Source organism: Pistacia vera, unplaced genomic scaffold (genome assembly GCF_008641045.1).
Source record: "Pistacia vera cultivar Batoury unplaced genomic scaffold, PisVer_v2 Contig31, whole genome shotgun sequence".
Taxonomy (NCBI): Eukaryota; Viridiplantae; Streptophyta; class Magnoliopsida; order Sapindales; family Anacardiaceae; genus Pistacia; species Pistacia vera.
In genome coordinates, this window is record NW_022196124.1 from 1,021,792 (window position 1) to 1,045,671 (window position 23,880).

Here is a 23,880-nt window from a genome sequence, read left to right on the forward strand (position 1 = left end):
ACCTGAGTTTCTCTCCTCTTCTATTACAAGGGGGAGTCATCTATAAATATTGTCATAAATGACCCCCCGAATTCATCATTTCAGCTAATAGATACAGGTTTCTCTAGTCTTGGGTTACAATCCAGGTGTTGCCTATAAAAAGAAAAAATCCTTGTATAAATTCCTATAGTTTTGTTGGGTCACTATTCTTACACTTTTGAAAGGAAAATGGGGGAGAATACAAAGCAAAATGGCCAAAACATAGAATCAATGCTGAAAGGGAGAGAAATGGCCTCAGTATAACTGTATAACTTCAACCCCACTTTATATATACAGAGATTTACTGTGACTGCAAAATTGTTCTCTGTACTTTCTCAGATTTACCACAGTATCTGGACAACATCTTCATTATCATCTCATGTTGCAGCACTGTGGCTTTCCTTGCTTTTGCAACTTATCCCACATACATATCATCTGTCTTGGAGATTGGTAATGAGCAATTAAATAGTCTTCGATGCACCCAAACTGGCAGAACTTCAGACTATGAACATACTCAACTGGTTTTGTACTATTGAACTTTTCCACCCACATTCCCATGCTCACATCTTCCATCTTGAACAACTGGAGAGGAGCAAAATTTGGTTAAAAAGAATAATGACTATTTATCATAAAAAAAAACTTCACATAAATCTTGCACATATTGAAAGACAGCAACAATAAGAAGCTATGTGGATTGCAGCTGATCAATAACTTACTCTCAGCATGTGTTTTTCAAAATCATTTACGATAAACTGTCCAATGTCAGAAGACACAATGTAACCTGGACCATTTGCATATGGTGGATAATCTTCTTCCAGCCATTCCTGGAACTCACCAGAAAGGAAATTGTGTAAGCACTTACACAAGATATGACAACAAAAAATTCTACAAGTGCAAGATAAACAATAAAAATGTAATCATTAAAAATTAGGTTAATAAAACAGATAACTATTGATCATCTGGAAATTTAGCTCAAGCAACAGTGGACACATATGATTGATAATTGCCATTTATGCCAGATAAATGAAGAATAAAATAGTTTTTACGTTTCTAACAACACTACACACAATGATAAAACAAGAAAAGCTGAATGTAGCATTCCCATAAGATAATTATTTTTTCATAAATTTTCACAATTAATACATATTAACAATTATTATATCTCTCAAATCCAAAAGCAATATTCCTCTAGTCTCCAAGTAGAAAAGAGCAAGTTCAGAATGATGACTGAAATATATGTGATTTCCAGCATGTCAAAATATATCACAACTAATATGCTTCCTGAAATAACGGTTGGGTCAATGAAACCTCCAATAGAGGAATTTTGCTCAGTAAGAGAAATGTATGATAATCAAATCAATTCTGTTATGAGATATAGGTCAATCAATCAAACAATAATACTTATGCCCTCATCTCACAATAATAAAAACAAAACCTAAAAAGGCCATTATCCCTGCACTACTGGGAGACCAAATATCATGTCAAATAAAAGCATGGACTCCATTGGAAAAGAGAGATGAATAGAAGGAAAAAAGAGCAGATCCTCAGTTCCCTTCATTTTACCAAAACCTCAACCAAAATTCCAATAATGCAGTAAAAAAAAATGAAATATTAGAATAATTTCAAAGTAGACAGCTACTCCATGTAAATCAAATCAGAGCACAAAAGTGAAAACAGTACAATGAGCAAGAAAAAGGAAAGTAAGGAAATGTTCCTCCAGGATTTGCAGAATTTAACAAAAATGCATACCTCATATGTTACAGCCCATTTTCCATAACGGAGGGGCTTGTGATAGTAATTGATGTTCCCAATATACAGGCTCTTATCTCTATTGACTTTCTTTGCTTCCTTGATCACGGCATCCACCCTAACAAATGTGTCATCATCACACTTCATTATATACTTTGCAGCAACTGTGCGAACCTGTAAACAGCCATGAACATGGCAAAATGTAATTGTTCCTTTCTTTTGACAAGGAATAAATCATATAAAAAGCAAAACTTATAGTTTTGAATGTTTAATAAACACATTGGCCATGTACTATTTTTATTTTCAGGGAAGAAAAAGAAAGTTGAACACTGCTGCCACTCACCCCATATTCGCAGATTGCAACAGTCTTCACTACAACAAGGTCATAAGCATCCATGTAAGGAACTATAACAATATCACCAAAATACTCTGCTTCTTTCTTTAGATCCAAGTTTACTTCCTTTCTTCCATGCTGTGGAGAAGAAGACCAAAAAATAGCAGGCATTATTAGTTCATACCGCACTACAAAATAGAAGATTTCTCATCAAAAAGGAATGTCACATACCACCCTCCTTACCAGTGCAACAAAAAAACGAGCCACTACTTTGGAAGATTTAATTAACTTGTGTTGCATCCAAGACTTCCTCACAGCCATCCGCTCAGCAAAATGGTTTCCAGCAGAAAGGATGCCAATAAAAAGCTCCACATGTTCATCAGGAAGAGGTGGTGCCCGCCACTTATTTATCATTTCAAGATGCTTTTGGGGAGCAAAACTTGGATGAGAAGTGGGTAAGGAAGCAGCAAAAATAGCATGCACATCAACATTACCATTCACGGCTAATCCAGTGGCATCCTCGAGAGCAAAACCCTGCAAATATTTATCGTCAATTGTAAGAGGTTCCACCTTCATCACAAACAGGCAATATGACAAGGTTACTCACAGTTCGATATGGAAAAGATGTAATATGATTTCCATCAATATTAATATGGTAGCCCTCAAAGCCAGCCTGTATGGTAAGAACAAATAACTTGCCCTCGGTAAATGGGTATGGCCACTCAAATGTCACCTTCTTTGTTCGCCCCATCAGCCTGTTCAACCACCATGCAGCCTTAGATTCTTCTGAGTGATCATCATCATCACGAATCCATTTCTCACATTTCACTTGTCCATCAACTTCACAAAATGCAACATAAATAATGGTGAATAGAGAACCTTTAAAAAAAGATTAACAAACTAATTCGAACCATTAGTGCAAATCCTCCAAATTACTAAATTGAGTCACAATTAAGCTCCAACAATCAAATCAATTCTTATTCATCAATTAGATAAATGACACACAAAAAATAATATTGTTTACTGTAGCAATATTATAATTTCTGACTTTGATTCAACATTTAGCATAACTCTTAAATAACTTAAGAAAAGTTAAAACCTTGCATCTCCCTAAAATCGTAATCTACACCAGCAAATATCAGCTTCATGCATTCTCGACTATATTTAGGTACTTAATATCAGCTAAATGTAGTTACATGCACCCACATTGCATCAAAAACAACCAGAAGAACCAAAAAAGACACTGTAATCGATTACTTACTAGTTTCTTCATCAGCTCTAGATTTCCAGCCTTCACATCTATGAGCCGAACCCCACTGCATCCTATAACAAGTGTTCATTTCAATCACGGGCCTGCCACTCCAATCACCCTTCAATCTAGGATTAAAATGCAAAATCCTCGGTGGGTCCTCTCCATCCACCGTCTTTAAACCCTGCAACTCCATCAGAAACTGCGAAACCATCAAAGACTCCTCCCCTTCTTTAAGCATCGCTATCTTCGGATCATTCTCCGGATGTGCCCAATGCGGCACACCAATAACGGTAATATGCGAACCAAGTGTTAATCCACACGGCAGCACCATGAGCTGGCCCCCCTTCAAAAAATCCGACCCGGACATCCTAATCGAATGCGGACAAGACTCCGATTTGTTCTCTGCCCTCTTGTTTGTTTCGGGTTCGGTTGAAGCAACGGCTTCTCCTGATTCAAGTTCTTCCCAAACTTTCTTACCAACCGTCCACGCTTGTTTTGCCGTCTTGTGGAGAACAGAGAACTCGTCATTAGTTCCGTCAATGTCTTCGAGCATGCTCTCGTTGAAGAATAAGCCAGAAACTTTCTTGAACTCCCGCATTCTCCGCTCGGGTGTCCGTGAAAAACTATTAGAAACGCCTCTCGAGGGTTGACTCGCCGCGTTAAACTCTTCCGACTCGGTCTCCAGCAGCACATGCTTGGGCAAAGCGTTATCGAAGAATCCAATAGACCCCTCATCGGACTCGGAGTCGGCAGTTCTGAAAACAAGAGGAATTTCAAAGCTCATGAAGAGAATGTAAAGAAACAAAACACCCATCAAGAATTGAATCATCCTGAGTCGACTCAACGTCAACACCGACTCAAATTTGCCCCGCTTCATTTTTTTTAAAAAAAAAAAAAAAAAAAAAAAAAAGAGAAAACTCAAATTCAAAAACCCGCGATAGGATCGCACTCTTTGGGTTGTATTATTGTCAGTTCTTCGACAAAACTAACCCTAGAAGTCAAGGTAACTCCCAAGAAAGCGAAGTGTTCACGCAGTTACTGTAAGCACTTGCTTCAAAGAAAGGAACGGAAAGGGAAAGAGAAAGAATTGATTTTGGCTTTAATATTTGAACGGACTATAAAAAATATAGTAAAAAATAAATTTTTATTTTTTATTTTTTTTGCTTAAAAAGGAGAAAAGCAAAGTATTATTAAAAAAACTTTTGATGCAAAACCCATTAATTCTCTTCCCGATTTAGGCTGTCATATAGCTGGTTCTGGTTTTTGCTATGTAAAGGAAAAGCTAATGCTAATCAAGTGAGAAACGGCAGCGTTTCCATGGTTGTCGGTAATGGCTTCATTAAATGGAAGATTCCATGAAGAAGCAATAAAGAGAAAGAAATGAAATTAATAAGAGAGAGAGAGAGAGAGAGAGTGGGCGGACTTCCTTCTGAAACGTTGGTAATTTAAATAAGAGATTTTATTTTTATTTTGGAGTGCACGTTAAAAAAGTTTTTTGAATTATAAATAATTAACCACCTTTAGTATGTGAAGTTATAAATAAGTTACTATAAATAATACTCTCAAATCATTCTATTAATAACAGTTTTTTTTTGTTTCGGTACTTATATTTCTGGTAATGATTATATTATCTACCAACGAACATTGTTTTATTTGGTCAATTAAATCTTCTTATTTATATTTGTTCACTTTAAGGATTAAAGAGATAAAATGGATAAAAGTGTTTGAAAATAAATCATCCATTAATAACATGTTTTTCTGTTCAATGTCAATTTAAATTCTATCTTTCTCAACAGTCACTATATCGATTTTGTTATTTTATTATTATCTACCTCCCTCCAAGAATAAAATAAAATAATATAAACGTGAATTATCAAGTTAGACTTTGTCAATTCAGCCGATAACACAGAAAACGTAAATATAGATTTTTTTTTGTTTAATTAATTTGTCAAATTTATTAGGAATGAGAGTTGGTTAACGGTTAACAAAAGAAACGAGGGAGGGGTGGGGACTAGGACAGGACGGGTGTTGTTTAGTTGGTTGGTGGAGTATTTAATCGTTGAGGTTGCGCTTTTCACTCGTTTTTCGAATTTTAAATTATTGCTTATGCGTTGGTTCGGTCGGCACTCACGTCTCTCATTATTGCATTGCTCCATAAATATTATTCTAAATTTAATTGCCTTTTTTAATTTTGGCCAGAGTGCTAAATTAATAGGAGTAAATGACATATTGCACCTAAGGTTTGATGAATTCCTAATGAGTACAGGTTCATTTATTCCAGATTCTCACCCTTAAAGTGACGGAAAAACGTTTGATATAACGGTTAAGGGGTAAATGGTCATTTTACATGGGCGACGCACGTTAGCAGACCACGCCTGTAACAGTCCTCCTGCGCACGTTAGCAGACCACTGCCGGTAAACTTTTTCGCTCTTTTCCGACGATTTTTTCACCCAAAATCACCATTGTCACCACCATTTGACTCCTCCAATCCTCCCCTACAAAAACCCTAACCTTTCTAGCCACGGCAGCTCACCGTTCGCGTCCACGCTTCATCGAAAAATGACCGAAGAACACGAACTCTCGCGGCGAATGACAATGAGAGGTGCTGGGGACATGGGATTTTATAGATCTGGATACGGTGGTTCATTGGTGGTGTCCAATTGGATTTTCACCGCCGGAATCGACCGGAATCCGGTGAAGAACATCAAAACCCTAAGTCTAATTGTGCCAGCGATTGGAGGGGCAAATGAGTCAGGAATTAGAGGGGTTTTGGACGACGGAATAGGGGGAAGGTGATGGAGTGACCAGGACGTTCGACGTCGTCGGAAACAGCCCAGATCGGGCTATTTCCGATAAGGGTGTGCAATGACCAAGGGTGTTTTTGATATAATTTGAAAATAAAATGGTAAGTTTTACAATTCTAATAAATTAGGGGTTAAAACATAATTTATTAATTTAAGGTTAGGGGTATTATGGTAATTGCATGTCCTAAACCCTAAAAAGTTCATAATACTGTTACTTTAAGGGTGAGAATCTGGAATAAATGGAACTTGTGGTACTCACCTGGGATTTTGTCAAACCTTGGGTGGGAATATGTCGTTTACTCAATTAATAGCTAATGATGTCTACGACAAAATAAATTCGGGCCTTTTATTGGATTTGGAACCAAAAGGCTTCTTATTGAAATAGATTTGGGTGTAATTACTCATATATTTTATTTAATCTCCCAGACAAATTAGTCAAAAAAGTGCGTTTACAGTTGACGACGTCTTTCAAATGAAGTTCATATTATAAGGGTAAAACTATAATTTTACTCATGGGAGATTAAATCCAATTACAATCGTTTTCATCATTAATCACGTTTTAATTTTATTTTCTGAAATACCTTAAACTCAGGCTAATATTTCATTACATTTAGGGCCGGCTCAACCCCTAGGGCCCCCCCATATAGGAGAAGGATCCACAAAAGAAATCAGTATTCATTTTAAATATTTTTGTCTTTAATAATTATTTTAATTACATTAAACACTCTGTGTAATTATCTTATTCTGCTTGCACGAATAAAAAATATTTCCATTACAGTGTTATTTGTTAAATAATGATTTGTTTTATTAATTTCAAACTCAAATACTAGTACAATAGATTAATTAAATATATGCACATAAGATTAAACATTTCAATGTTACTCATTATACCATTTAATGTCCAACTTATCTTTTTCACTTTGTAACAGGAAATTCTTTTCATTTTTGGGTGATGTAGGGAAAATAGTGTTAAATTAGGATTTAATTAGAATTTAATTTTGTGTCACTATCTTTATTTGATTTATTTATTTATTTAAGGTTTCATATTAGGAATTTAAGTAGTATTTTATTTTAATTAGGAGTTTAGTTGATTTAAGAAGTTTTAATTTAGTTAAATTTTACTTTCTTATTATATGATTAGTCAATAGTTGAGATTTCTTGTTTTAATAGTTTTCTTGTTTAAGTATGATTTTATTTTTTTGTTTAATTAGAGTCTTATTAGGGTTGGTTGTAACTAACCTATATAAACATATTATTTGTTTCTTTTGAAAATATGGAATATTGAATGAATTATTCATATTTATGACTTAAGTTTCCATGATTCAAAGTTTGAGGCTTGTTTATCAGTTTTAAAGGTATAGTCGAGTTCTAACTTTACTGTTACGCTAACTTGTTGCATCATTGGGTCTTGAAGAGTAAGAATAAAAATAATTATTTATTTATTAATAAAAAGGAGAGCAAAATAGGGAAAATTACTTTTTTTTCTTTGTAATTTTTTATTTTAAATTATTTTTACCGATACTTTGCCATCTTCAGTCTGACATTTTTTGCTATTATTTAATTTAATTTTTATGTTAATATTTATGTTTTCTACACTTTTGTTAACCAAACCTTATTTCAATGAGTAATGTTACACTTACATCACTCTTTTACTCTATTTCAATAGTACACAAACCAAATAAGTTTTGAAAAAATAGTGGCGGTCATTAGCCCATTAAGCATGAACTTTTACAAAAATACTAAGTTTACAACCTTTTCTCACAAACTTTCTCTCATAATTCTGACGTGGCAGTTCGTAATTGGTCAGCTTATAATGGATCATACTTAATACATTGCGATTGACCAATTGCAAGTTATCACATCAAGGTTGTGAGAGAAAGTTTGAAAGAAGAGGTTATTGGTGTAATATTACTCAAACTTTTATGGGCAATACTTTCACAAATCATTCTTACTAACTTTCTCTCACAAACGTGTGATAGTTTATAATGGGTCTTATCTGTCTAACAATAGTATCCACTTAAACAATTGCAAGCTGATCAATTACGATATGTCATATCACATTTGTTGGGGGTGGAAAAAAACCGGTTAACCGGTATCTTGAACCAAATCGGTTTTCGGTTTCAAAAAAAATTTGAATCGAAACCGGTCCGGTTATAAACCGATTAATTATGATGGACTGCATTTGTTCGGCCCAATTCGGTCAAACCCTCCACTTTGGCCAATTTTTTTTTTCCAGGTTTTTTTTTAACTTGAATTAAAGTTATATTTATTGTAATTGAATAATTTGAATTCATATATTTTTAATCTACATCAAGTATTAATAATTTAAAATTACATTAGTGAAGACTTAGGGATAAATTTTTTGAAAATGCGCAAAATATAAAATTATTTTTTTTTAAATTGAATTTTGGAAAATGCGCATTAGTGAAGACCTAGGGATAAATTTTTTAAAAATTAAAAAATATAAAATTATTTTTTTATTCATTAAACCGGTTTAAAAATCCAGTTCGATTAATCGTTTTTGTTATTTAAAAAAACCGAACCGAATATTCGGTTTACAAAATATGGAAAACCGAAACCAGAAAAAAAATAGAATTTTCAGACCAATTTCGGTCCAATTTTTCGATTCAGTCTAGTTTTTTGTTTTTTTTTTTTCCACCCCTAATATTTGTATAGGAGAAAATTAATAAGAAGGGTTTGTCGGCAATCTTTATCAAACTTTTATATACAAATTTAGGCCAGCTCATTACTATTTATTAACAGTCATATCATGCATTGTCATTTATTAACTTTTATTTTATATTACTCTTCGATTTATCCACTAATTTTGCATCAAATTAGTACTTTTTTTTAAATTAATAATAATAATAAAATTATTGTGATACACTTTATTTACAAAAACATACAAAAGACACACTTTTCAATAAATAGAGAATATCTGTTTGTTTCTCTATTTTGAGTAGGATTTTTGAAATTTTATAAAAAATACATATTTATTTTCCTATTCTAAAAATCTGATTCTATTATATTTTATTCAACTATTTTTAAACCTTCTAGATTTGTTAATTTAATTAAATACCCCCAACGAAAAAAAAGTTTAAAAATTGACAACACCCCCACCCACTCTCATTTGCCAGATTTCGGCCACCACCATCGGAAGGTGGTCAGAATTTGGCGTAATGGCACACAATCGGTTGGATCTAGCCAATAGTGTACCAATCTAGCCTTTTCCGGCAAGATCCACCGTAGATCTGGCCATTAACGGTCAGATCTTTAGCCGTAACTGGTCGTCAACGATAGCTTAGAAATGGTCGTCGTTGACCGTCAATGATGGCCGTATCTTTGGCCATCGTTGACAACCAAATGTGGTCAGATCTGGCATTTTTCGATCAAATCCACGATAGATCTGGCCAAAAAAGATCATATCGATGCACGACTGAGCATATCCAGCAGGTCGTGTGCCATTATGATGACTTTCAGCCATTCTCCGATGGTGGTCGCCGGCTATCGACATTTCATGGGTGGGTGGGTGGGGGTGTTTTTGTTAATTTTTAATGTTTAATGTTTTATTGTAAGGGTGTTTAGCTAAATTAACAAACCTAAGGGGTGTTTTTGTTAGTTTTTAAATCCTACCACGTAATAACTGTTAGTATATGCCCTAGGAACCAATCATGTCGTCAGTTTCAATGTATTATGTTTTGTATATATATGTTAATGTATATATTTTGTATATACATTTTTATCTTATCAATATAAGAAAGTGTTCTTATTTTACATGTGGTTTATTGCTTCATTTATATATATGTATTACACGTGAAATGTTCGGATGATACAAATTTTTAGAAGATCAAAATCATCAAAGTATTCCCTACATAGGCAATAATATTACATAGTAGGCATGCTAAATGCCTCCGTAGAATATCATGTGATAGTATTAGTGTGGGTGATTATAAAAGTTATATCACCAGGGCATTAGCATGGATAAGCGATTAGTGAACTGTTTATCGAATATGACCATTTATGATGAATCACATGGATATTTAAAATGTAGTCAATGATGTATCATAAGATCGTACTAGTGTATTATTAATACATAGACCTGAGATATCACGGTTAGATTCTGCATAAACGCATATAGTTTATATGGTGTATAAACATGAGGCTAATCATATCATGTGTTAATAAGCCAATTTGACCATGTGTTGTTTATGTGTGAGGACAAGTGATAGTCAAGATGGGATCCGTTGACTTGGTATATATTGATATCAAATTCCTAAACAAATGTCAAGATACATTGGAAAAGGGAAATCTCCGGCCGGAGTATATAAAATGTTACCTAAAAGGTTGTTTCATGGTGACACGTTCCATATGTATTGATTGTCAATTTGATATAAAATTAAGATAAAGATTTTGACATACCATGAATCCATTCTTAATTGGGATTAGACAATGGAAGGATTTGATTATACAGTGCGTATGATTATAAAAAAGTTTGTTGGAGTATATCTTCATTGTGACTTAGGGGTTGTGGAACATTGTTAGATGCCTACCATAATCGGTGTGAGTTTTGTTCATAAAGAATCATGATAAAACATATCAGAATAGACTATGATATTGGGCCTACGGTTAGGCCACAATAAACCTAAGAGGTCACACATAAAACTAAGGAAAATGGAGAAATAGCCAAAGAGAGTTGATTATCCAAGGTTGGCTAGCACTTACCAAAAGTAATAAAGTTATTTATATTATTATCATTGAATTAGATTCAGTGGAGGGTTATATTAGTTATTATGAATAATTTAAGAGTTAAACTGCTAATTGGCATTAAATGGAATTCCAATTCATAATTAATAATTTTCTTTATATTAAATTGAATTTAACAATGGGTTGTAATTATAAACATATGAACAAGTTAAAAAATAAAATAAACAATTTAAGAGTTAAATTGTTAATTGTGATTAAATGTTAATCCAATGTTATTATTTAAAGAGGTTTAATAACTTCATAATAATTATGGAATTATTTACAATTCCAAAACAATTATGGAATTATTTAGAATTCCAAAACAATTATGGAATTATTTAAGGAAGTCCAAAACAATTATTGATTTGTTTGCAACGCTACATATATAAAGAAAATGATATACCAATTTTAAGATAGAGATAAAAAAATTTTAAGAACCCTAAATGTCTCTCTTGGCCTAATTCTTCTTTTACTTTAGTGTGGATACTCTTTTGTTTAATTTCTCTTGAAATTAAAAGTCTTCAAGGTTGCTAAAGACTTAAGGTAATAAGTTATACCTTACTTATTTTCAATTTAATTAATTTTTTTTGCAAAATGAGAATATACATGTTATAGTATCACATGCATCATTCTCCATGCATTCAATCTTTCAATAACCACCCAAGTTAACTTTTTCAAAAATCATATCTAAACTAATAAAGGGTGCGTTTGGTTTATTATTTTATACCATATTCTCAATCCTATTCCCAAAATATTTGTTTGTTTAATTATTTAGGAAATACTATTATATTTTTTTAATTACTTTTAGAACCCTTAAGTTTATTAATTTCATTAAATACCCTCATAAAAAAAGTTTAAAAATTAACAAAAACACCCTCACCCACCCATAGTTGCTAGATTTCAGAAACCACCGTCGGTGGTAGCCGAAATCTGTCACAACGGCCTACAAACGACCGAAACTAGCTAGTAATTCGCCAATCTGGCCTTTTCCGACCAAAGAAATGGTCGTCGTTGACCGACAATGACGGCCACATCTTTGGCCATCGATCTGGCCGAAAAAAGCCAAATGGACGCACGTCCAACCAGATTCGACCGGTCTGCGTTATAACTCCAGATTTCGACCAGATTCCAACGATGGTGGCAGGAATCTGGGATTTTGGGTTGGTGGGGGTGTTTTTGTCATTTTACAAAACGTTTATATATTGGGGTGTTTAGTTAAACTAGCAGACCTAGGGGTTTTTTTTTGGTTAAATTTTAAATTTTACCTCGTAATAATCACCCTATTCAACTGTCCAATATTATTTTCAAAATCCTATCCAAAATAACAAACCAAATGGACCCAAAACAAACCCTCAATTTTTTTTGTTTGTAAGACGACTCTTTTTATAAATGTAAAACCATAGCCTAATGTAATAATATGCCTAATCTAAGGCAAATGTATTGACCAATTGATCATATTGATGTAAACATCTCCAAGAATACTGTAGCTCTTTTGCTACTATTTTCTTATCCTAATTAATAGCAAATTTATAATCGTTTACAGATTTCTTTAAACTCATGGAGATCGCAATTACAAGTACCCACAAAGGACCTATATGTTCCCACTTATATATATTTTGACATTAAACAATTGTTATATATGTAAAATAATAAAAATCATATCATAATATATATAGAGCTATATATAGCATGGCAAATATAAACGTCGTAATTGGGAGAGGAATTTTTATTGTCAAAAAGACTTTTCTTTCTAAGATTATGATATGTAGTTGATGTATACTTTTGAAACTGTCAATTAGTGAGGAGTTCTTTTGTATAGTTTAATTAACATATAGTAAAACACTAGGTAATTAGAGCAACTCCATTTTCTTTCCATGTCACCTGACTTGTCGAGTTACCTTGATTATGTCAAAGAAAGATTTTATTCCCCGAGTTTTTGATTAATTATGTTTAGGTCTTTTATTTTAAAATGCTAGGATTTATTTCCCTTAAATTTAATAAACATTTACATACGCAGTTATTTGGGAGGATTTTTTTGTTTGTTTACATACTATAATATCCTTCATTTCTATATTGTCCCAGTTTTAAAAGCCAGAATGAATATGAAATTTTCCTTAAATCTCAAGAATGAATATGAAATTTCCCTTCTAATTAACAAACAAATCAACGTTGCAGCATGAGCTCTCGCTCATACACAAGACAAAAGATAGGCGGACTAAACAATCAAGGATGCTAAATAACGAATAAACCATTGTTGTTTTTCCTCTAAAAACAAGAGTGGTAAACCCTCGGTTATACCCATATGCATACGGTGTCCCAAATTATGCTCTAACTACGCATTGTCATCATAGTATTCATAAACCAAACCCTTTGTCCCTTCTTGTTTTCGTTTCTTATGCAGCTTCCCTTTGTTTTACATGTCTCCAATTACTTATCTTCCTCTATATCTAGCTTATAAACATCAAGAATTCTTTCAAAACGTAGCACTTTTCTCTTTCAAATTAACTATAAACCCACCATGGCTTTTAATGCATTTCCAACTATCGATCAATGTGCATCAGTAGGTCGAGAAAAGCACACGGTGGTTGCCGATATGGACGGAACCTTGCTCAGAGGACGTAGCTCTTTCCCTTACTTTGCACTAGTTGCATACGAAGTTGGTGGGGTTTTGAGGCTCCTTTTCTTGCTATTAGCTTCACCAATCGCTGGTCTTCTGTATTACTTTGTTTCAGAATCAGCGGGAATCCAAGTTCTTATCTTTTCCTCATTTGCTGGAATGAAGGTGAGTGATATTGAGTCAGTAGCACGTGCGGTACTGCCGAAATTTTACTCTAGTGATATCCATCCTGAGTCGTGGCGCGTGTTTTCTTCGTGTGGGAAACGGTGTGTTCTAACGGCGAATCCCAGGATAATGGTAGAAGCATTTCTGAAAGATTTATTGGGAGTTGACATGGTTGTGGGCACCGAGATTGCCACCTATAGAGGTAGAGCAACTGGGTTTGTTCGTCGTCCTGGGGTACTGGTGGGAGATAAAAAGGCTGATGGTCTTCGGAAGGCGTTTGGAGAGGCACAACCAGAGATTGGACTGGGTGATAGGCACACTGATTTTCCCTTCATGGCTATGTGCAAGGTTAGTGAATATCATACAATTTTCAAACAAAGCCTAATCTTATAATTAAAACTACTCTTTCAAATCCAGGTAGAAGTCCTTAATTATATGTCAAAATTCACATAGTAATTACGACTATTTGAAAACACACACAGGAAGGCTACATTGTGCCACCCAAACCACACGTTAGGGCATTTCCAAGCAAGAAGCTCCCGAAACCAATAATCTTCCACGATGGTCGCCTAGTCCAAAAGCCAACACCACTCATGGCGCTGCTTATCGTTCTCTGGGTCCCCATCGGCTTCATCTTAGCTTGCTTACGTATCGCCGCCGGTGCCCTCCTCCCAATGCCACTGGTTTATTACGCTTTCTGGGCACTCGGCGTTCGTGTCACCGTCAAAGGCACCCCACCTCCCCCGGCCAAGAAATCAACAGGTCAATCCGGCGTCCTCTTCGTTTGCTCCCACAGAACTTTACTCGACCCAATATTCCTCTCCACAGCTCTCGGCCGTCCCATTCCCGCAGTCACCTACTCAGTGTCGAGACTCTCAGAATTCATTTCACCCATCAAAACCGTCAGGCTTACACGAGACCGAGCCAATGATGCCTCCATGATAAAGAAGCTACTCGAAGAAGGTGACTTAGCCATATGCCCCGAGGGAACCACCTGTAGGGAACCGTTTCTCTTGAGGTTTTCAGCATTGTTTGCAGAACTAACGGACCAGCTTGTGCCGGTGGCGATGGTTAACCGGATGAGCATGTTTCACGGAACCGCGGCTCGGGGGTGGAAAGGGATGGACCCGTTTTACTTCTTCATGAACCCTAGCCCAGCTTATGAAGTAACGTTCTTGAATAAGTTGCCATTGGAGCTAACGTGCGGTTCAGGGAAGTCTAGCCATGAGGTGGCAAATTACATTCAGAGAGTGATTGCTGCAACTCTTTCGTATGAATGCACGAACTTTACGAGGAAGGATAAGTACAAGGCTCTTGCTGGGAACGATGGAACTGTGGTTGGGAAACCTTCGTATACACCCAACAAAGTAATGGGATGCTGATTTTCGAGTTTTAAATGTAATTAGAATTGTGTAATTAATAAGGAATTACCTGCAGATGAGGTTAAGGATGTATTATATTGGTACTTTTGGAAGATGGGGAGTTGAATATGTTTTGCTTCAAACAGAGAGATGAGTTGATGTTATTCATAATAAAATTAATTGCAAGAGAAATTGCAATTATTGGAGAAGGCAATCAAACGATTTTTGTAAGATAATACACAAGTACAGGGTTGGTATCTAATTACCATTTTGACAATCAGATTATAGCTGATTCAAGTCCTTGTACCAATTCCTAGCTGATTAATATATGCAATATTATCTCTAGAATCATTTTAATACTCAAAGCGGAATATTTATATAAGTTCTAAATTTGCTTACCAATACCACTGTTACCCGTATTCCACCTAATTAAACAATTTAAATATTTGAGTTAATGACTTTTTTCCTCCCAAATAATGATTTTAATGATACTTTTGCACTCTCAGACTTTTAAAATATCATTTTACTACTCAGATTTATATTTCGACAGTGAATAGAAATCAAACTCGGTCTAAGTTGTTAGACTTTTGAAGAGGGAAGATCGATAAGTTATTTGGTTGTGGAAAGTTGTACTTTGGTGGTTGAGATTGATCAGATTTGACTTGGGAGGAGCCGCTATGCAAACCCTAATTGCTTAATTGCCGACGGTTGGCGAGGTCGGTGGGAGTCGGTTTGAGGGGTTTTGGTAAGTGATCATCAAGGAGGAGAAGGGTGGTGGTGTGAGATTGCAATGATGTCAGAATCAGAAACAGAATATAAATTTGAATAGTAAAATTGTATTTTAAAAGTCTATGACTGAAAAAATATCATTAAATCATTATTTGGGTGGGAAAAAGTCGTTTACTCTAAATATTTCTATTATTAAATTGAGGATATTTAGATAAATATTTATTAATTTATTATTGAATATAATAAATAAAAAATTGTTATTTCTAAAATCTTGTAAATATTTGTTATTCAGTTGAATCTCGTGGATGGAATATTATTAACCCTTTTTTGTATACATAAGCTAATTAAATTTTTATTAATGTATACAAATACGTATATATATTTATCAACTCTGAAGTAAGATTGACTTAAATATTATCCTGTTGATTCGATTATTTTGAAAGTGTGACGTTGTACTAAAGAATGTGTATATTCTTAAAATGACAAATAAATAATAATTTTTACATATTTATAAAGATGATATATTACGTGGCAGGATCATAAGCATGCAAAGTAAAACTAAAGGAAACAAACCCAGCGAGTAATACGTGCTCCCTTCGGCCATCTATAAAGATCCCTTTCTTCTTTCTTTAATTCAATTCCCTTCAGTCTTCTGTGATGTAAATTTTAAATACCTTTTTCTGTTTGATTTCATCTAGTTTTCCGTTCTCTGATTAATCAAGAATGGCATCTGGATCGAGAGGGTCATATAGTATAGGAGACTCAGCTGAACTGGAAGGCAACCTAACCCTTAACGATCGCTTAAAGGCTTTCAAAAGCTCTAACTTTGATCCTGATGCATACGTTACCTCCAAATGCCAGCACATGAACGAGAAGGTCTCTCTTTAATTATTCTATCTTTGTCATTCATGCATACATGTAACGTTCTATCAATCCATAATCATATTTTTATTCTTTAATTTTTGGCAGGAAATAAGGCACTTGTGTTCTTACCTTGTTGAATTGAAGAAGGCCTCAGCTGAGGAAATGCGTAAAAGCGTTTATGCTAATTATTCTGCTTTCATACGGTGAGCAAAACGTGCTTCTAATAAAGCATAAATGAGTTTCAGAATGGTTATGATAATACGTTTCCGGTCACCGTACCTCTACCACCACACTTGTGAACAAACTTTTATCTGAATTTACAGTAAATAAATAACATTTTCTTGTTAATCTGAACCATAAATTAAAACAAAATTATACGGTTGAAACTTACAGCCGTCTTGCAATTTTGCTTCAAGTACGATGTTCTTCCTCTCAACTCGCCTTGTTTATGATTTTTCTTGAATTTCCAGCTATTAGCCATTTTGCTCCTAAAGGGTATTAGCTCTGAGCAATTAGTGGAGCTTGAACATGTTTTTATCAGTTTTATCGTGACTGCTATCTCAAAGTTCTCATTATAGTTTCTTAATTTATCAAAAATGTTTCACACTGGCAGCACATCTAAGGAGATTACAATTCTAGAGGGTCAGCTCCTTTCCATAAGAAATCTTTTATCAACACAGTCAGCTCTAATTCAAGGCCTAGCTGAAGGTGTTCGAATTGATTCTCTATCTGCTGCTTTCGGAGATGCAATGGATGAGGACACAATTAGCTCTGAGAACGAAGGACTTTCAAAAATGGATAAGTGGTTAGTAGATTTTTTAGACACTCTTGAAGTTTTATTGGCTGAAAGGAGAGTAGATGAAGCTCTGACTGCGCTAGAAGAAGGACAATCTATAGTAAAAGAAGCTAAAAACAGGCACACAATGAGCAGATCCGCACTTTATTCTTTACAAACTGCAATCTCGGAGCAAAGGCAAAAACTTGCTGATCAACTTGCAGAGGCTACTTGCCAACCTTCAACTCGGGGTGTTGAGCTCCGTTCTGCTGTTTCAGCTCTTAAAAAGCTTGGTGATAGTCCACGAGCCCATACATTGCTACTTAATTCTCACCATCTGAAGTTGCAGCGCTCCATACAAATTGTTCGCTCGTCAAGTACTTTATGTGGAGGAGCATTAACTGCTAGCCTTTCACAGCTTGTGTTCTCAACCATTGGACAAGCAGCAAGAGATTCATTGGCGGTTTTTGGGGAGGAGCCTGCATATTCATCCGAACTTGTCACCTGGGCCGTGAAAGAGACGGAGGGTTTTGCTCATCTCCTCCAGAAACACTTTCTAGCCTCATCAGCAGCTGCAGGGGTTTTGAGAGTTGTCACTGAAAGCATTCAGATATGCTTGGGGCACTGTTCTTTATTAGAAGATGGTGGACTGGCTCTATCTCCTGTCTTGTTGAGACTTTTTAGGCCCTATGTTGAACAGGCATTAGGTGGTTTCTTAAGAAAAATTGAACAAAGCAGTGCAGCGCTAGCCGCTTCAGATGACTGGTCGCTCACTCATTCACCACCTGGTGTAAGACATTCATCTTCAACTGCGTCTCTCAGTGGTGCAGTTATCTCACAGCCTAAGCTTTCAATCAGTGCTCATAGATTCAATTTATTGGTTCAGGTAGCCAAATTATGTTCTCATAATTTCTTTCTTTTTTGGTGCTGTAATATATGTTGGAAGTAGTCGATTATTGGGCTTCATTATTTAATTGTTCAATTTTGATTCAGGAATTACTCGAGGACATTGCGCCCCTTGAAAACCTACAGCTATATGGTCCGGCATTAGACGGTGTTTTACAAGTATTCAGCTCTTATGTCGATCTGTTGATAAATGCACTGCCAGGTTCAACGGAGAATGAAGAGAACTTAGAAGGTTCTTTTCATAAAATTGTAAGCATGGCAGAGACTGACGCCCAACAAATAGCTTTGCTTGCTAATGCATCACTTTTATCAGAGGAGCTGCTACCCCGTGCTGGAATGAAGCTTTTACCATTCAGCCAGTCTAATAGAGTGGATAATATGACTCCAAGAAAAGCTTCAGATAGGCAGAACCGTTTCCCAGAGCAAAGGGAATGGAAGAGGAGGCTACAACGCTTGGTTGATGGGTTGCGAGATAGCTTCTGTAGACATCATGCCCTTGAACTCATCTTCACGGAAGACGGTGAAATCCGTCTTAATCCCCAAATTTACATTAGTTTGGATGAGCTCATGGAAGAACCTGAATGGTTTCCATCTCCAATTTTTCAGGTATTCTTTTTTAAGTATTTGTGGTTTTGGCTTCATGTAAATAGGTAATATAATCATAATTACGAACTCCATTCAGGAACTATTTGCCAAATTGAGTCGGATGGCAAGCATTGCAACTGATATGTTTATTGGTAGAGAAAGGTTTGCAACTATTCTTTTAATGAGACTGACCGAAACAGTGGTTCTGTTTCTTTCTGATGATCAAAACTTCTGGGTTGAGATAGAGGAGGGGCCAAAGTCTTTGGGTCCTTATGGACTACAACAGGTACATAAGGAAAAATATATCTCGGCTCATCAACTGGTTTAATGTAGGCCTTTGAAACTTTGAATAATTGTTTGTTGTTTATGCAGTTTTATCTGGATATGCAGTTTGTGATGCTTTTTGCATCCCAAGGACGTTATTTATCACGCCACTTACAGCAAGTTATTAAAACCATCATAGCTAGAGCCATTGATGCTGTAGCTGCTAATGGATTAGATCCCTACAGGTAAGTCTCACTTAGCCATTAGCCATAAACACGAAGAGTATCAATTTACTGAGTATAGTCTAATAACTCTTATTTTGTCAGTGTATTGCCAGAGGATGACTGGTTTGTTGAAGTTGCTGAAATAGCAATAAAGATGATATCAGGGAAAGCCGAATATGGAAATGGAGAACGGGATGTTACCAGCCCCATTGTTGGTACCTCTTCCATGTCATCACTCTTAAACCATGGAAGTAATGGATAATTAGAGCTCAACCCTTTTCAATTTCAGCACATCATAGAGAAAGATGAACAGGTATACGTCAGATATCTACTCAACTTGTATCCTAGGAATTAGTGATTACTACTTACCCAATGAAATAAGGAGCCTCAAGAGTCCAGCCAAAATTATATTTTTGGACTTAAATTAACCCAGAGAAGTATCCTATCCTAACCACTTATAATGCAAACTTTGAGTCTCATGAGAATTGGTAGGTGTTGTCAATTAATTGAAATGTAAAGTTACTATTTTCTTTCCCCCTTCTAGGTACTATTTAGATGGAAAAATAAAAAATGTTTAGACGTTTCATTTTTGATTGTTTATCTGCTCGAGTGTAAAAGATAATTACTCGTCTTTATGGGAGATATTTACTTGAACTTTCTTCTTGTTTCTTTGTTTGCTTACCACTTAAATGTAACACTCCTTCCAGTCGGGTATCCTCTAAGTATCTCACAATGAAAACTTAGAGAATTTATGCTTGGAAAACTGTGTAATTTATAAGTTTTCATTATGGGATACTTAGAGGATACCCGACTAGAGGGAGATGTTATATGAAATGAGAAGATTGATATAGGTAATTAGAATGGGGTTGTATTTATGGATCAAAGTAACATCAGATCAAACGATGCCATTCCAAGAACTCTAAATTAAATTTTGTTTTACTAGAAGTGCAAAAACACTAAAAATTAGGCTTAATTACATATTGGACAAAACTTTTCTCATCCATATTTCAACACACACACATATATATATATATATATGAAAGCTGGGAGATAATGTATGTCATAGATCATTGACATCCTTATAATGTTTGAGGGGTATACCAATAAGACGAATTTATTTAGATATTAGCACAATACTTGTTCAAAGACACTATAATATGGACATGCATACATGGGTTAAAGTGCTTGAAGGGGCATCAAATTTGACCATTTGATTCTCAATCTTGACATTGTTTCAGAATAGCTTCAGAGATCCCATTTCTTTAATCATGATCCTGTTCTGTTTATTAGAATAATACCTTACAAGTTACCAGGTTACACGGATCGGAAGGACCTTCGACTGTTCAAATTTTTGTCCAAACTCGCCCACGGAAATCAATATCTTAATCTTATCTTTTTGAACAACGCTAACGACAATAGGAACCTTCTTGAAGTTCCGAAAACACAGTTACATGTCAGTTCCTAGGGTGAATAAAAAAGGGCCAAATCTGTTTCTTAAGAGCACCAGGACCACCAGTAATCTAGGAAGATGAAAGTTTCCTTGAGAAAACCAGCACGAGCTACGGATTATATGCTCATCAGCTGTCGCCAACATTAAAAAAGAATATCAAATCATGTGCATCTCAATTCTCAAACTTGATGGACTGAAGGCAGGCAGTGGATAAGGTACTTGGGTTTGTTATTGCTACAGTTTCTCAGGGAAGATGTTTTGGACCTTTTGATTTTTGAACATCATTAAAGGAGCTGAGGATTAGTTTAATCATTATGAAACTATTGGGCGAAGAAATTTGTGGCATTTTACAGATCGATATAATGGGCAAAAGCGCAAAACTGTGATCTCCATTGGCTCCTTTAACCAAAACCAAGGACATCATGATTCAGACATATTAATGCTTTTCAGTATAGTAGTATACTGAAAAGAGAAAAGGGGGTCATAAAAAGAAAAGGCAAAAACCAAAAGAAAATATCTTTGACCAACTCTGAGTTGTTCCCATTATCTCAGTCCTTAAAATGCGCAATTAATTTGATATCCAACCACTACGGTACAATTTCTAACCTTCCTTTTGATATCGCAGAAGTTTACTAGTGAGAGTAAGAACCTCATTAAGCAGTTCAGAGAAAATGGGTTGTCAGTTGCTGTTAATAGTTGCAGTGCTCACTATCATAGCATCTGGGGAGGGAAAGATCAATGTGGGCGATGTATGCAACCCCAACGATCTGAAAGGTCTAACCAGTTTCAAGGCTGGAATTCACAATGACACGTCTGAGCGGTTAGCCAAATGGGTTGGGCAAAGTTGTTGCGGCTGGGAAGGCATTTCGTGCGATAACACAACTGGCAGAGTGACAGAAATCCGTCTCCCGGGATTTATCTCCACGGATGATTTTGTGTTTCAATCGCAAATGGAAGGATTGCTGTCTCCTTCAATAACATTTCTCACCTCTCTTGAAGTCCTTGATCTTGGTGGACTCATTGGTCTTGCTGGAACAATCCCAACTTCGATTGGTTTTCGCCTTCAGAAACTCCGGAAACTGTATCTTTATGGCAACAAGCTAAGAGGCCCAGTACCGGAAAGCATTGGGAATCTATTGAAACTTGAAGAACTTCATTTGCACGAGAATGGATTATCTGGGACTATCCCGTCAAGTCTGGGCAATCTCCAAAATCTCAATGAGCTGTTTCTGCAATCAAATCAATTTACTGGTAAGATACCGGATTCGTTCATTAACTTAACGAGTCTGGTACGTTTGGATCTTCATAGCAATTATTTGAATGATCACATGCCACAAAAGATTGGTGAATTACAGGTACTGGAAGAACTTGATTTCTCAAGCAATCTCTTAAGAGGAAAAATCCCATCTTCCGTAACTAATTTGACTGTCATTTCAGTCCTATACTTGGATAATAACTATCTTGAGGGGGCAATTCCATTTCCATCTAGTTATGGCCAAATGCATTCCCTCAGCTTCTTAAGACTGAATAATAACCATCTTACTGGAACGCTACCTCTAAATTTCGGGTATCTTACATCCCTCCAGAGAGTCTCCCTGGCAAACAACAAGCTTCAGGGAGCGATTCCTGCTAGTTTGGGTTCTCTACAAGATTTGACAGAGTTATATCTTAACGGAAACCAGTTATCCGGCTGGATACCAAAATCAATTGGTAAACTCTCTAGCCTCTTGATCTTTAGTGTTTCTCATAATTCGATTAAAGGACCGTTGCCTGACCAGATGTCCTCCCTCCAAAATCTTCAAACGGTAGATCTGTCATTTAACCCTTTAAACCTGTCTTCGATCCCAAGATGGCTAGCAGAATTGCCATCTCTTTCGCGTATATTCTTGGCAGGAGTTGGAATCGAAGGCGAAATTCCACAGTTTTTGAGAACTACTCCAAGTCCAATACAGGAACTGGACTTATCAGTTAACCATCTGACTGGAAGCATACCAGCATGGCTTGGAAGACTCACTCAGCTCTACTCTTTGAATCTCTCAAGGAATGCTCTTGTTTCAGAAATCCCTCAGACAATTACTAACTTACAGGATTTGGGTGTGCTTGATCTCCACTCAAATAAGCTAAAGGGTCTAATAAGTCGGGTTTTTGAGATAGGGCAAAGGTTTTCTGGTGGTTCACTGACATACGTAGATCTTTCAGACAACAGCTTTTCAAGTGGAATAGAGCTCATGGGTGAAGGAGGACAAACTGGGATTCAGTTTCTCAACTTATCACATAATTTTCTCGAAGGCCGGTTACCCAATTCAATCGGGAGATTGAAATCATTAAGAAGTCTAGATCTGAGCTACAATAATTTAGGTTTTGTGTTGCCCAACACACTTGCAAATGAAAGCTTGTTGGAGACACTGAAGCTGCAGAAAAACCAGTTTACTGGTAAAATACCAAGCGAATTTTTGAATTTGAGGAAGTTGAAGGATTTGGATTTATCAGACAATCTTTTGGAGGGGGAGATACCTGCTGGCAATCCATTGAGTAACTTTCCTGAGAGTTCCTTTTCTGGCAACAGAGGTTTATGTGGCAAGCCTCTTACTCCCTGTAAAGCTCGCGTTTTGGTAAAATCAACAATCCCAGCAAATTAATGTATTAACTTCTCAAGTTATCTGAGTTATATACCCTTATCTTCTTTATATCCTGATATCACCATTATTTGATCCGAGTAATCTGCTTAACATACTAATTGTGTATACAACACATGTTAATCACGCATCACTACCCGATAACTCACTTTATGCAGTTATTAAAAATATCTACGCTGCAAGAACATGAAAATTAGTATTCAATTGCACAGGGAGATGCTGCGCAAAGGTCTATATGATAACCGCCTGATGGGTGTATAAAACCTAAGACCTTTTCTTTCAACGATGTTAGACATATATGATTGGGTTCTCTCTAAACATATACATTCTGTTAGACCTTCCTTTTACAAGCCTGTTTCTGGGTTTACAAGCCTATACATGCTGTTAGACCTTCCTTTTACAT

The 23,880-nt window shown here is 35.7% G+C and overlaps 4 protein-coding genes across 5 annotated transcripts; 3 read left to right on the forward strand and 1 right to left on the reverse strand.

The window, feature by feature from the left end:
* Positions 1–128: 128 nt before the first annotated feature.
* LOC116136207 (hydroxyproline O-galactosyltransferase GALT6-like) lies at positions 129–4,471 on the reverse strand. 2 transcript variants are annotated; one of them, XM_031421914.1, is made up of 7 exons: positions 3,363–4,471; positions 2,835–2,941; positions 2,345–2,635; positions 2,111–2,239; positions 1,768–1,941; positions 735–842; positions 129–600 (listed from the first exon to the last, which is right to left on the reverse strand). In XM_031421914.1, the coding sequence occupies exons 1-7, from the start codon at positions 4,228–4,230 to the stop codon at positions 391–393; spliced, it is 1,887 nt and encodes a 628-aa protein (XP_031277774.1). In that variant the 5' UTR covers positions 4,231–4,471; the 3' UTR covers positions 129–390. The 2 variants fall into 2 exon arrangements, with proteins under 2 accessions (XP_031277774.1, XP_031277773.1); XM_031421913.1 differs by having other exon boundaries at positions 2,709–2,941.
* An 8,942-nt stretch (positions 4,472–13,413) lies between these two features.
* On the forward strand, positions 13,414–15,082 carry LOC116136230 (glycerol-3-phosphate acyltransferase RAM2-like). The gene is made up of 2 exons (XM_031421953.1): positions 13,414–14,031; positions 14,166–15,082. Exons 1-2 carry the CDS (start codon positions 13,420–13,422, stop codon positions 15,063–15,065), a joined length of 1,512 nt encoding a protein of 503 aa, XP_031277813.1. The 5' UTR covers positions 13,414–13,419; the 3' UTR covers positions 15,066–15,082.
* A 1,414-nt stretch (positions 15,083–16,496) lies between these two features.
* Positions 16,497–19,653, forward strand: LOC116136130 (exocyst complex component EXO84A). Its single transcript, XM_031421836.1, has 7 exons — positions 16,497–16,649; positions 16,743–16,840; positions 17,251–18,298; positions 18,406–18,924; positions 19,001–19,189; positions 19,276–19,412; positions 19,494–19,653. The coding sequence occupies exons 1-7, from the start codon at positions 16,497–16,499 to the stop codon at positions 19,651–19,653; spliced, it is 2,304 nt and encodes a 767-aa protein (XP_031277696.1).
* A 1,794-nt stretch (positions 19,654–21,447) lies between these two features.
* Positions 21,448–23,511, forward strand: LOC116136092 (LRR receptor-like serine/threonine-protein kinase FLS2). Its single transcript, XM_031421805.1, has one exon. It carries the CDS (start codon positions 21,513–21,515, stop codon positions 23,478–23,480), a length of 1,968 nt encoding a protein of 655 aa, XP_031277665.1. The 5' UTR covers positions 21,448–21,512; the 3' UTR covers positions 23,481–23,511.
* The last annotated feature ends 369 nt before the right edge of the window (positions 23,512–23,880 follow it).

What these genes read in the sequence shown, in the direction of transcription:
- LOC116136207 (XM_031421913.1), bottom strand. Translation starts at nt 4,230, where the DNA reads ATGAAGCGGGGCAAATTTGAGTCGGTGTTGACGTTGAGTCGACTCAGG. An exon ending in TAGAGCTGATGAAGAAACTA is followed by an intron (nt 2,942 to 3,362) that starts GTAAGTAATCGA and finishes CATTTTGTGAAG; the next exon opens with TTGATGGACAAGTGAAATGT. An exon ending in TTGCAATCTGCGAATATGGG is followed by an intron (nt 1,942 to 2,110) that starts GTGAGTGGCAGC and finishes GGCTGTTTACAG; the next exon opens with GTTCGCACAGTTGCTGCAAA.
- LOC116136230 (XM_031421953.1), top strand. Translation starts at nt 13,420, where the DNA reads ATGGCTTTTAATGCATTTCCAACTATCGATCAATGTGCATCAGTAGGT. An exon ending in CCTTCATGGCTATGTGCAAG is followed by an intron (nt 14,032 to 14,165) that starts GTTAGTGAATAT and finishes AAACACACACAG; the next exon opens with GAAGGCTACATTGTGCCACC.
- LOC116136130 (XM_031421836.1), top strand. Translation starts at nt 16,497, where the DNA reads ATGGCATCTGGATCGAGAGGGTCATATAGTATAGGAGACTCAGCTGAA. An exon ending in AATTATTCTGCTTTCATACG is followed by an intron (nt 16,841 to 17,250) that starts GTGAGCAAAACG and finishes TCACACTGGCAG; the next exon opens with CACATCTAAGGAGATTACAA. An exon ending in AATGGATTAGATCCCTACAG is followed by an intron (nt 19,413 to 19,493) that starts GTAAGTCTCACT and finishes TTATTTTGTCAG; the next exon opens with TGTATTGCCAGAGGATGACT.
- LOC116136092 (XM_031421805.1), top strand. Translation starts at nt 21,513, where the DNA reads ATGGGTTGTCAGTTGCTGTTAATAGTTGCAGTGCTCACTATCATAGCA.